This window comes from Sturnus vulgaris, chromosome Z (genome assembly GCF_052056855.1).
Source record: "Sturnus vulgaris isolate bStuVul1 chromosome Z, bStuVul1.hap1, whole genome shotgun sequence".
NCBI classification, from domain to species: Eukaryota; Metazoa; Chordata; class Aves; order Passeriformes; family Sturnidae; genus Sturnus; species Sturnus vulgaris.
In genome coordinates this window covers 5141415-5154445 of record NC_142283.1, presented here as the reverse complement: position 1 = coordinate 5154445, position 13031 = coordinate 5141415, and the positions used below count along the sequence as shown (strand labels likewise).

The 13031-nt window shown below is 46.5% G+C and overlaps 1 protein-coding gene and 1 pseudogene across 1 annotated transcript; one reads left to right on the top strand and one right to left on the bottom strand.

Annotated features, from left to right (window-relative positions):
- Nucleotides 1–1895: 1895 nt before the first annotated feature.
- Nucleotides 1896–4488, bottom strand: LOC148219613 (serine/threonine-protein kinase PAK 3-like). Its single transcript, XM_088156385.1, has 4 exons — nt 4439–4488; nt 3667–3782; nt 2734–2835; nt 1896–2278 (listed from the first exon to the last, which is right to left on the bottom strand). Exons 1-4 carry the CDS (start codon nt 4486–4488, stop codon nt 1896–1898), a joined length of 651 nt encoding a protein of 216 aa, XP_088012511.1.
- Nucleotides 4489–5632: 1144 nt separating this feature from the next.
- Nucleotides 5633–7041, top strand: LOC148219612 (inositol 1,4,5-trisphosphate receptor-interacting protein-like 1; annotated as a pseudogene).
- The last annotated feature ends 5990 nt before the right edge of the window (nt 7042–13031 follow it).

The window sequence follows — 13031 nt, the reverse complement described above, 5'->3', positions numbered from 1 at the left end:
TTGAGGAGGCTCTTGGCCATCAGAGGAGAATTTGAGGAATGGGATGTTCCCCAAATGACCACCAGAGACCCTCAAGAAACCCCTACTCTCCTGTCAGTAACTTCTGAGAAGTGATTTAAATATGCCAAGTAATTTGAGGGAATGTTTAGCCTGTGAGTTTCAGCAAAGTGTTACTTAGTTCCATGTTTGCAAACTAGTAGGTGAGATTTCTGAGGGAGCAGGTGTTAGAAAAGTGATCCCCCACGCACCCAGCACTGAAATAAAGTCATGCCTCCTTTCTCACGCTGAGCTGGCACTGGGGATGGGGCCCTGCTGGGTAACCTCCATTGTAGTCACTTCTACTGAAAGGTGAAAATTAAACCTTTCCCAGCCGTTCCCTCTGGTTTCCCTTTTTTAGGGGCCAAAGCTCTGTGCCACAGGTGGCCTGAGTGTGTGCAGAGCAATGCAGTCCCCACAAAGCCCTGGGTTTTCCCCCAAGTCGTCATAACGTGTTCCCAGGTGTGCCCAGCTGTGGCAGGTGAAAGAGCCCGCAGCGCAGTGGGCGCCGTGCCCTGCCCAGCCGGGGCTCTCTGGCACAGAGCAGCAGCAGCGCCAGCACCTTTCAACCCGCTCCCGCCTTGGCTTCACCGGGGAGACACAAGCCTCTGGAAATCAGCACCGCCAGCCACATGCCCAGCTTGGAGCAGCTCCTGCAGGCAGGCAAATCCTGCCTGTTCGACTGCTTCCAAATAGGAATAAAGGCAGAGGCAGAGACACAGATAGAGAGAAGCCCTGGGCTTGTCCAAATAGGCGAATGTATGGGGGAATGTGTTAGGAATTATTACAGCTGTTATGCCAATACTGCCTGCTCTCCTGCCCTTTTCTCTCTTCACATTTCCTTTCCTTTCCTTTTCCCTCTCACGTTTTCACCTGTTCCCACTCACAATTCTCACAGTTTTCCCGTCATGTTTCCCTCCCAAATTTTACTTATTTCCTCCACCCTTTTTAGGTCACTCTCCTCACACTTTTTGTCTCACATTTCCACACCATCCCACTCGTTTCCTGTTGTTTTTCTCCCCTCATGTTTCTCACAATTTTTCTCTCACATACCCTGCCCTTTTGTGCCTTCATGTTTCTCTCCTTTTCTCATGTTTCTCAAAATGTTCTCCTCACATTTCTCACTTTCCCCCTCATGTTTCCCACCCTTTTCCTCTCACATTTCTCATACTTTCCCCTTCACATTTATCATGCTTTCCTCTCACGTTCCTGTGGCTGTGGAAAGGGGTTTTAACCCTTTAAGTGCGGCGGAAATAAGATGCCCAGCTACATGGTCGTCTTTCATGACAGGAAGAAAGAGACAAGTTTATTCAGAAACACACTTGCTTTTATAGCATGACTCGCAATTCCAAGGGTAGAGAGAAGGTGATTGGTTCAGAGAGAAGACACCCCATTCCCAGGGCCTGGTCATGCACAATAACAGGTGTTCTATCTTTGTTATTAATTCCTTTTTATTTTGACCAAATTATCACCCTGGGAGAAATTCTCCCTAGCCTTGAGCTGGACCAGCTTATCGGCTGGGAACAGAGCTGAAAAGCTCCAGCCTGGAATATTTTTCAGGCTGTAATTTTCTTACTTTCTCAATATGTGTCCCACACTGTGGTTAAAAAAGGAAAAAGCAAGCACAAATACTTGGGCACAGCTTTGGTGGGTCATTTTTATCTAATTCTTTTTTTTTCTTTTTCTATAAAATTGAACCTCAGAGGATTCAACCTCCATTTTGATAGATATTTATCACCTATCTAACCATTTCACGAAAAAATTGCTTTCCTTCAGGAACAGAGCTCCAACAGTGTTCAAAAAGCAAATGAGAAATGTCAGGATAGGCTGGAGGCCAAAATGGCACGTTGCTGAAATGGTTACCTGCCACTTCCCTTCTGAGGCCACCAGAAGTACAGCAGATACTGATGAGCTGCAGGGACATTTTTAGAAAGGCACCTTGGTGGAAGTGGTGCCAGCAGATGGCAATGGGATTTTGTCCAGTGGCACACAGAACATGGGACAGGGGAGAAAGACAGTGGGATCAGTAAGTATTTGCACCTCACCCAGACAGGAGTTGGGCTCTGGCAAGGAACTTTTTGTTCCACCATTTCAACTCCCACAATTCCAAAAGACCAAATATCCACTTTGGGGCCATATGGTTGACCTGTCATGATTTCAGGTGCCATCCACCCAGAAGTGCCTGCCACTGAGTTCTGTCTACTCTGCTCAGGGGTGAGCTGAGCAAAGAGGCCAAAATCAGCTGTGGAGAAAACAACACACCATGAAAGTCAGCTCAAATTAGGAAATCAAGCAAAAGAATTCTGCACTCTCAGTCTAAGAATGAGCTGTTGATGAATCTCCTGGAGAACTGGCCATGCTCAGTTTCCTTAGGGCTTTAGACAAGGAGCAGGGAATTGGCCACTTCCAAAAAAAACCCCAGTATTTTAAACGCTGCTCAGAACAGTGGCCTTTATTCCCCTGAAGGTTTACATTGTATCTCCCTCCCTCTGGAAGGGACACACACACAGACCAATGCCACCCTTGACTGCTTGTGCTTCCCTATCATACCTCTGTGCACGATGCAGCTGTGCCTTCAGCTCAAAGCAGGGGCCCCTGCACTCCCACCAGCAGCATTTTTGGGGAGCTGGCAGTCACTCAAAGCAGCCCCAAACCCCACATCCCTAGAACACTGCCCCTGACCAAGAATATACTGACCCAGCCTGACAGAGCCATCGGTTCTGAGAAGGATGTTGCAGCTCTTCACATTTTGATGGATCACACAGTTTATGTGAAGAAAATTGAGTCCTTGCAGGCATTGGGAAGGAAAACAGAAACAGGAGGGCAAAAATTAGTGATGTGAGTTCACAAGAAAGCCAACAACTCTAAATGGTTCCCTTTCCAGGGGAATGGGGAGTAATGGCAGAACACAGTGCCAGTGAGAGGAAGAGCTTGCTGCTCCAACACCAGCAGAGCAGGACCTTTCTAAGGAAAGGCATATCAGCTTTTGGAAGAGCAGCAGCAACTGCTGTTGTAGACTGTGCCCTGCAAACCAGCCAGAATGACTGCTGCTGCAGTGGATGTACTCTCCATGCAGGGGACAAACGATTTTGCCAAAAAAGAAAACGTCCCTCCCCTTGGTGTGAAGTGGATTACTTTGGGTGGCAAGCCCCATGACAAAGGTTTAGTGTTGGCATCAGCACAAATTGGGAAGCATCACATCAGTCACATTTCAGAAGCAAACAGCATTTTGGGTGCACTACTTTCCTTTTTGAGACCTGTGAGAAATGAGTCTCTCGTTTTTCTTTGTTATTCATTTCAAATCCTGCCACCAGCACCTTTACTTTTACAGACGAGGAAAGCAGTGCAGACAGGCTCGAGGTAAACATTTAGAGAGGCAGGGTGGAGAACAGCAAATACAAATACAAGAGGCATAGAGAGAATACAAGAGCAGGAGAGAAGAGTACAGGAATAGAGGACAGTGATTTCTGGGGCACTGGCACACAGTTCACTTGAGATGCTTTTACTTCCCCAGAGCATACCAGCAACACAGAAACAAAGCTTGGCACATGAAATCTCTGCAGTTCTGAGCCCCAGTTTCCCAAACAATCCTGACCAAGCCCTTGGAAGCACAGGTGGGATCCCTGACCTCCCGACTGACAGCTGCCATCTCATCCTCAGACAGGTACATCTTGCTGATGGCATCTCTCAGAGTGCCTCCATCCATGTACTCCATCACCAGCCAGAATTGCTTATCCACAAGGTAGCTGAAAGAAGGAAACAAGGCTGTGGATATGAACGTGCATGGCTGTGTTGCTGTTTGGAAAAGACAAGCGTCATTGTTGTTCCCGGGTCTCTTTGTGATGAGGACACAATGAAAGGAATAGACATTCCCTCTAGGCTGTGCAGTGTTTCCAACCTGTGCAGACTCAAGGAGAATGACACATCTGCGATAAATAGATGTGTTAGATGGCCAGTAAATGAAAAGGGCAGTTCAGTAACAGATAAAAAACCTGTCACGCTGTGTGTTTCTGGAAAAAAAGCACCTAGTGCCCCTGGCATGCAGAGCAATGGAAAAGAGGGGATACAATCCAAGTGAAATCCTTGGTGCTTTATCCATATGTAAGAAAACACTTGAAATAAAGGAAGCCCCAAAACAACATGAAGGAGGTGAACATACAAGCTATTGATTTACTAAGATATGGTTGATCCAGGGTTTTGAACAATTTGCAAACTACACGTGCCAGGGAAGACTCATGCAGACAAGATGCACTCTCTTCCCATCCATTGATGATGAGCAGAACAATAATAATGTACTAATAATTAACAGCTCAATTTTCTACCAGTGACGAGTGTGGCTTTTTACCTTGCGTGTTTGCAGTATGTAAACAAACAGTCATGGGACAAAAGCACAACAACTCACCTGTCTAAGCAGGTGACCAGGTTGGGATTCCTATTCTTCTCCATGAGCATGAGTTCATTGATGATTATTTCTTTACTTGTCAGTCCTTGAAGATTTTTCTTTATGGCCACCTAAAATGACATGGAAAATCAGTAACTTGAGAAGGTGGTGGCATAAGACCAGAAACCACATGGAGTGAGTGATACAATGACACAGCTGAGCTGAGCCAAAGTGCCTTGTGATTAGACATTGGAGTAATTAGGAACTGACATTCCAACAGCCCATTTCTCTGCTCCCTTGGGGGCCAGTTACAGGACACATGGCCATTGATGTTTTGCCTTGTCCACTTGATAACAAAGATGTCTTTACTGTCACCCACAAAGCTCTGCCCACACTCTCTGCTGCTCTGTCTGGGATTCAGAAGTAATCTGTGCCTTGGTACTCTCTGGATACATCCTGGGCTCTAAGCAGGGCTTGAGGCTTTTAGGGACTCCTTGCACATCTCTCTCAATGTGCAGTTCCCAAGTGCAGCACTGCAGGGGGCTAAGGAACTACCAGTAACATTCTGATGTATTCACTTACAGCCAGAAATGAGAATACAGCTCTGAAGCTGTAGCCCCAAAGAGCAGGGCGAGGCTTAGGTGTTGTTACAAGAAGCAGGAGTGCTGGTGCCTTTGTCTGGGACCCGCCCCCCTCCGCCCCTGGCAGCTGATGGAACGACTCTGACAGGCTGGGTGTCTTGGGCTGTTTGAGTTTGTGCTAGAGTAAAGAGTACCAACTAAATGAAGTTTTCTTTTTTATTCTACAAGTGTAAATAAGCTTTTCAGAATTCTACAACTACTTGAAAAATCCTAAACTACTAGGGGAAAAGGGAAGAAATATTTGGGGATTTGTTTTGGTGAAAATTTTTCCTAAATCTAGCCAACTGAAAAATAAACATAGCAGCTGCTGATCTCAGGAGCAGCTGGCCGCTGCCTGTCCAGCCCTGGCTGTGCCCAGACAAGGAGCTCTGCCAGTGCTGGTGACACCACCCAGACACCAGAGTTGAAGCCCAAAGATTTTTCTGGACTCAGGCTCTGCCTTGGCCAGAGGGCCCCAACTCTTGTCCTGGCTGGAGAGGAAGGACAGTCCCTTTGGGGACAGAGGGTCCTTTTCTGCATCCTGGTGGCAGCATATGCACAGGAATTACCTGGTCATGCATTTGGGGGAGGGAAAATGGACACGTGCATGGAGATGCAAGATGACAGATCCAGTTCGTCCAGACTGAAGTCGTTTGCTGCTCTCGTGAAGCTGCAGGGGCGCTCCTGTGGAGAGAGGAGTGTCTGAGGCCCCAGCTGCTGGTGGTGGACAGGGACCCTCCTGCACAGCTGGGCCCAGAGCTGGCAAGGCTCCCCAGCACGGCTGGAGCTGCTGGCACACCTTGGCCCAGCTGGACAGCTGCCCCTCAAGGCCCCGGCCAGCAGGGGATGGCTCTGGGCAGGGTCCCTGGCCACGAGCAGGCCCCAGAGCTCATCTGCCTTTCAAAGGCAATCTAGACCCTGCTCTTTCTCCTCCCCACCTTGCTTTGCCTCTGCCCACTGCTCCTGGGGCTACTCTTGGGCAGGGTTAACAATCAGGGATTCTTCTGTCAGGAAAGGGACATTCAGAAATTGCCTCCAGCATGCACTATGATCTTCCCACTGTGACCAGCCAGGACTTCCAGTCAATCCATCTCTTGATCTAGACGGGAGCACAGACCAGAACCCATCAGAACCGTTTTCATGCTGTGCTGGATTCCCCATCTGCTTGAGGCAACTGCATGGAAGTCCTCAGTGTGAGAAGCCACCGCCTCAGTTGTAACCCCAGGTGCCTGCTGTGGCCCAGGAACAGCCGTGGCTGTAAATGTGTCTTTGGCTGCAGCACAGGGCCAGGGCATAGCGAGGCCCTTGTTGTGCCTCCGGCACTGCTCGGCAGCGCCATCAGAGCCCGGGGCCGCGGCTCTTCCCTGCCGGGGCCCTGACCCGGCCCGGCCTAGCCCAACTGCTCTGTGATTCTACAGCAGGGCCTGCCCCGCACAAAGGTGCTGAAGGAGTTGGTGGATGTGCTCCTCAGTGCCTACCGAGTGCTTTCCCATAGGAACTTCATGCCAGAGTTGCACCCAGCCCCTGGGTGCTGCTGTGACACCAGCTCTGAATGCTGCAGCATCCAGGAGAACAGCAGTGCCTACCACCCTCGGGTCATCCTGTGGCCACCCCCTGGCTACTCCTTCCACTGGATAGCACAGAGCAGCCGCCAGGCAGGCACATCCGTGTGGCACTGGAGTGCCTGTGCTCCAGGGAGCAGCTGCTGGGGCAGACGTGCTTCCTCCACACCTCTGATGGCCAACTGCCCCAGGATCAGAACTGGTACCTGCTGGACGCCCTCTGCACAGTCTCCTGCTTGGATCCAAAGGAAGTCACCCAGTGGGTCCAGATGTTGGTGGCATTGGCTTGGCAGCTTCTGCCGCAGTCGCGGCACTTCCAGCTGACAGCGCTGCCCTCTGGCAAGTCCTGCAGCTGAGCAGCACCTCTGGGCTGCACTGCAGCATTGAGCTGGCTTTGGCCGTGCAGCAGGGCAGCTCAGGTGCCTACACGAGCCTTGAGTAGGCAGCAGCCAGCTCTGCCTGCAGCACTGTGTGGGCCAGTGAGCTGCCACCTCTCAGACTCATGGCCATGATTCCACTGCTGCTGAGGTGACAGCGGTGTTAGGAACAGTGATGCTGTCTGCCTCTGTCCACTCAGTCTCAACCCACGCAGATAGCTCTTGAGGTGTGGGAGATGCCAAGAGTGGCCCTCTTCCAGAGTCTCTCAGAGCCCGGAATGAGGGTAAGGCTCAGAGCCTTTCTAGCAGTTGTCGGCGTCCGGGGAAAGGCAAAGAGTCAGAGAGAGTCTTTTCAAGGTTCCTTTCAAGGTTTATTAGAGGAGCGGGTAGGGGGAAAACCGGAGTTGGGAAAGGGATACCAAGAAAGGCAAGGAGAACAGCTGTACATGAAATTAAATAAGGGCCCTCCCCCATGGGAGCGTACAGTACAGAAACCAATTGAGGAAACTTAGGGGAGTGACATAGGGAGGGACTACAATCACAGCAAACCAATGAGGGGGAAGGTAGGAGGGGTTCAACATACAAGGTCCAATCACATAACATATAACTTACAGTTAACTGGCAATGAACTTTCTAGAATAATAGGTGTGGCCAGGGGGGTTGGCAACTTGGAGGGTTGGGTTTGAAGTGAGGGGCAGGGAAGGGTCTGGAAGAAGGAGAGGAGCTTAGGGGTGATTGATGGGGTCTTGGTGGGAAGAAGGGCAACCTGGAACAAACCAAACAGGGAGGTACAACATTGGGATGAACCATTTTAGCAAAAGGGGAAACAAGGCCGTAACGAGGAAATACAACAAACCACAACAGAACAGGAGATAAGGAAGCTGAAGTCAAACATTCCTCATAGGACATTTTTTGTGTTCTGTTAGGATTTCTTTGTTACTTTCTTTTGAACTCTGACAAATGTAGCCTGATCATGATCATTTTAAAACCTCCCAGGGCAGAGCTGGGTAGGTTAACATGATTTCAAATGTATCTTAAGTTTTTGCTCAGAAAAATTAGACATCCATAGGAGATTTTCCTACACAGATTTTTATTGTTTAAAATAAATAAAATTCAATTCTATGACTAATAGTCAGTCTACTATCAAGTCACTTGTGATGAGAATAGAGACACAAACATTAGTATCCTATGTCCCAAACTCTTGGAAACTGTAAATACAAGACAATTCGAGGGCTGTAGCGGCGTGCAGTGATGCTGAGTTGCCGCTCCCTTCCTGAAAGCGTCCCCAGCAGAGGTGATCCAGCAGGCAAACCGGCACACAGGGACACAAGCACACACATACAAGCTCGCTACGATGACGAGAAGGCCGACCAAGGAAAGGATATGAGGGTCTTCTGTGTGCAGTTCTGATGGGGTTTATTAGCAGCCACACATGGAAGGGGTCCAGGGACAAAAGACCAGGAGCAAGGAAGGGGTTTAAATATGGGAGAACAGTGGCAGTGCATGGGATAAGAGATCAATGGAAATGGGAAAGTGGTGCATAGGCAGGATAAAGGACTGGGGAAACCAAGAGGGTAACAGGGGCAGAACAATGCAGCAAACTGGGGCCAGTGGGGATCAGAGAAAGGGAGAACCTGTTCATGGAGAGGTCACAGGCTGTATTGATAGAGATGCTGTGCATGTGCTTCAGCACTTCTCCATCACGGAGCTTCTGGTACCGGACACCCCAAAGTGCTCTGTTAGTGGTGCATGGAGCAGCAGTAGGGTGTTAGGGTGTGTCCCTACCAGCACTGAAGGACATCAGCTGATCAGCATGTCTCAAAACACTCACACACTCAATCTGGGGCCTGTGAAGAAAGCAATTGCTCCCTTGCTATTTTAAAAGAATAAGAGGTGATAAAAGCATTTAGATGAAAATACAGATTTGAAACACCTGTTTGATGCAGGAAGAGAAGGCCAGCTTTCTTCTCTTGTTTCATTCTATGTACTAGATATTCATCATATTGGTGTTTGAGGGAAGGTATGAAATAAAATTGCAGCTTTCAGAGAATCAAAATGTCTTAAGACTTTGTGAAACATGTACTCCATAACTCAAAATCTTAGGCTCATTGGTGTGGGTAAATTCCCATATGACAGTTCCAACTGCAGTCTCCAAAGAACAAAGCCAGACTGAGCTGTAAACTCTATGTCATGTTGGCATAATGAATATACTCCCCATGAGAAACTCTTCTCCATGAAAAACTACCCACCCTGTGAAAAAAAAAGGAAAAAAAAAAAGAAAGGAAAAAAACAGTTTTCCTCCAAAGGTCCAGTGATGATGTGGAAAGGTCTGGTTTTTCCTCTGGAATCCAGTGGAAAAACGCTGTCTTGGTGTTCCAGATCTCAGTTTTTATCTAGGTAGGAAAGTTTTGGCTCCTCCCCCTGGCTGGAGCATCTCCCAATGGGATGATGTAAGTTTATCAGTCATGCAGTGTGACTCAATGGCCCATTAACAGGAGATATCTCCTGGAGGAAGGAGATGATCTTAATGTCTGAGAACAGAGGTCTTCTTCTCTGCTGGGGGCAGAGTCTTCATCACGCTATCTGGACAAAATTCTCATGGAGTCACAACTACTTCAACATCTGCTTGCTTCAGCATGGATGCCTTCACTCATGTCTACAATGTGAATACTCTATCTCTCATGCTTTTCAATGCTTTACAGGGATATTACAGTGTATCATAGTCCATCACAATGGCCTACAAAGGAATTTCAGCCCAAGGCTAAGGCATCTCCTCATTCTCCTCCCATCTGGGACTTGACTTCTTCACTGACCTTCATTGGATCTGGAGGAAGCTGCCAGCAGTCCTCACAGAGAACCACTTCTGTAACTGATGGATTTTCTCTTGAAATAAAACCAAGCTATGTAAATCCACGCCAGCTGCAAAAAAGCTGAAGGGCTGTAAAATCAAAATTCTGTAACATTCTGCTTAGTGAATACTCTGTAGAGACAATTCTGGATGAAGATACAAACAACTTATAGAATAGAGCCCAGAGAGAGTTAAGTCTTGCTGGGTAGTCATTACTTTGAGGAAAAGAAACTAAACATGTAAATCAGTTCTTCCACAAGCAGACTCTCCAAGCTAGTCACGAGCTGCCATTGTCAAGAGTGGGCTGTCTGTGAGATACCCAGAACTCAGAGTACAGCTAGGGCACTCAGCCCCCTTTGGCCGCTCACTGCGTCAGAGAGAAGGGAAAGGATGAGGAGGACACGTTTCTGGATTCCTGAACAGGGTTTATTGGGAGGGAGCAGGGAGGTGACTAAACACAAGGGAAGGGAACCCAAAGGCAAGGAGAATGGGTTTGCAGCAACTTAAATAGGGGCCCTCCCCCAGGGGAGGGCACAATACAGCAGCCAATCCGAATAAACCGTGGGTGTAACTTAGGGTGGGACTAATTCTACATACAACCAAGAGGGGGAAACATAGGCAGGGAGACATATGTAACATCAAATCATATACCAAGAAGGGGGTGACTGATCTAGAAAATACTGGAAGGATAGGAGGGGCTAGGAGGGATTGGCATAGGCCTGGGAGGGGATTAGGGAGAAGGACAGGGAACAGTCTGGAAGGTGGGTTGGGACTAGGGTTGACTGATCAGGGAAAGGCAGGAATTAGGGCAACTGAACTATAACAAGGTGGGGTACAAACAATGGAACAAACCATCTAACAACAATAAAATAATGCACCACAGCATTCCAGATTGAAATGACAACACTGCATACTCCTTACTGAGGCAGATGATATCACAAGCTGCAAAGTGGTGAAGAATCAGGTTTGGTCAGTCATTTATTGCTGAAAACAGATTGGAAATAAGACTCTGAGCATGACCATTGATAAGATTATAAGTGGGACATGACCTAATTCAACTTCACAAGTAAACATTAACAGAGGATTGATTAAATTGCAGCCAATTGAATCATTGTTCTCACTCCATAAAACAACACAATCCAATCTTATGCGCTGAAACTTCCCATCACAGTGACACATATTTACTATCACCAAGGATATGACACTGGAAAAATTTACTGTGAAAAGCACATTTCCCAATGATTTTCAAGCTTAGAGCAAGCTGTCAATTTGAATCACTGCATCCTTGTAGCTCGGCTAACACAGAACCAGCATTCTCACAAGGCACAGTAACAAAGTTAGTTACAGGGATGGTCCTTGCTGAGTACATGGTCAGCACTCAGTTTTATAATCTCTCTGCTTGCTGTTTTCCTTAAAATTAGTTTTTTTTCCAGCCTGGTGATTAAATAAGCATGCAGCTAACTCCCCTTCTGAGTTAATATTTTGCTGCTGAGTGGTAGAAGCTGGAAAAGTGATCAGGTTTTGTTCATTTAGCAGAGTATCTCAGTGGACTTGTTTTACAACAGTGTAACTGCTTACTTAAAAACCTCCAGCAGCAGACCCACAGCAAAAAGCCTTCAAAAGCAAAACTGTCCTTCTGTTCTGATAATACGTATTTGCATTTATAAAACATAGTTAGAATTCTTAGCATCAAGTCACATGTGTGCTGACCATTACTCAACTCCAGCATGGTGTAAGAATGCATCAATGTTGAAGCAACTTGGTGGAGACTCAGAATTCCCCTTGCAACTAGTCACAGAGTTTTTTTAATTTCAAGCCACACCTAAATTAGCGGAAAGGGAAAATCTCAACCACTTCCAAAACACTTCCAAAACCTAATGATACTTTTGAAGGACTCTGAAATTAAAGGCTGTAGAATTTTGATATACAGCAAAGAACAATGCCCACATCACTTTTCTTTAGGTAGGAGCAAGTCCTTTTTCATGTTGGAGAATGCACATGAAGATTTGTGTGAGCATTGTAGAAATTCTCAACCAAACTTCTGAGATAAAGAATAGCATTGATAGCATGACTGAAGCAATTTATGCAGTTCCTAAGGTATTGGAGTTTAAAATTGACCAGTTGACCTCAGATGTATTGGTCCAAAGGCAAAGAGAATAAATACTTCCAAATTACTACCACTCTCTAATGTGTCCTTCAAGAAGTAAATTCTATTTTGTTTAGCTGCATCTCACCATGGACAAAGCTGTGCATGCAAAGTGGCTCTCAATGCTATACAATATTATTAGGCCTGGTGGAAAAGGTAATATTCCTAGAACAGTAGGGCCTCTCCAGAAGGAGACAGATAACCAGGAATAGAGAAAGCATGACTTTCAGTTGTCACAATTTTGTGTCAAAACCTTAGTTATGAGGAGCCAAAAAACAACTATGTATTAAAGCACATGACTTGCAGTTAGGGACGTGTCTGTTCATCTTGTTGAATTATTCCCCAGGAGCCTATAAAAGTGACTATGTAAAGAAAACTTTTCCAAAGATTCCTAAAAATTCAGGAGTACACTGCTGCAACATTTCAGGCACTTTAGGGCATTTTCACATGAAGCTTCAAACATTTCTATGGGCATGCTTGAGACACAGTATTCTTAATATATGCAACATCTTAGTTTGCAAGAAGTCATTATTTCAGGTAGGGGTATAGGAAGGACATCCTCTAAAATGCAGAGGGTTAAATACAAAGAATGACACATTTCAGGAAATTTGAGAAATTTTTCACCTTTTATTAATTTTTCAAATACAGATAATCAAATATTACTGAAAAGTGTCCAAGCAACTACAGTAGGGTAGTTCAATTCCCTAAACAAAAGGTAGATGCAAAATAGTTACACAGTGACAACACTAAAGGGCCTCTTAGAAACAAGTTTTATAATGAAAACTGGGACTACCTATTCTCCTATGGAAGAGTGAGTTAAATCTATCTGTTCTACTTTCATATACTATGGACTCCATCCTTACAAAACCATTAAAGCCACAGCTCACAGAATAACTACATGTAGTCCCTAACAGGCTAGACTTCTGTCCTTGAAGTGTAAAAAAGCAATCTCCAACAGCTTCATTATTTATAAGGTTTCCCTAATTCATCCTTCCCAACACTTCACTCTCTTCTGTGAGGATGTGCAGGTGGAGCCAGTTTCTGCCTCACAGGCTCAGGCA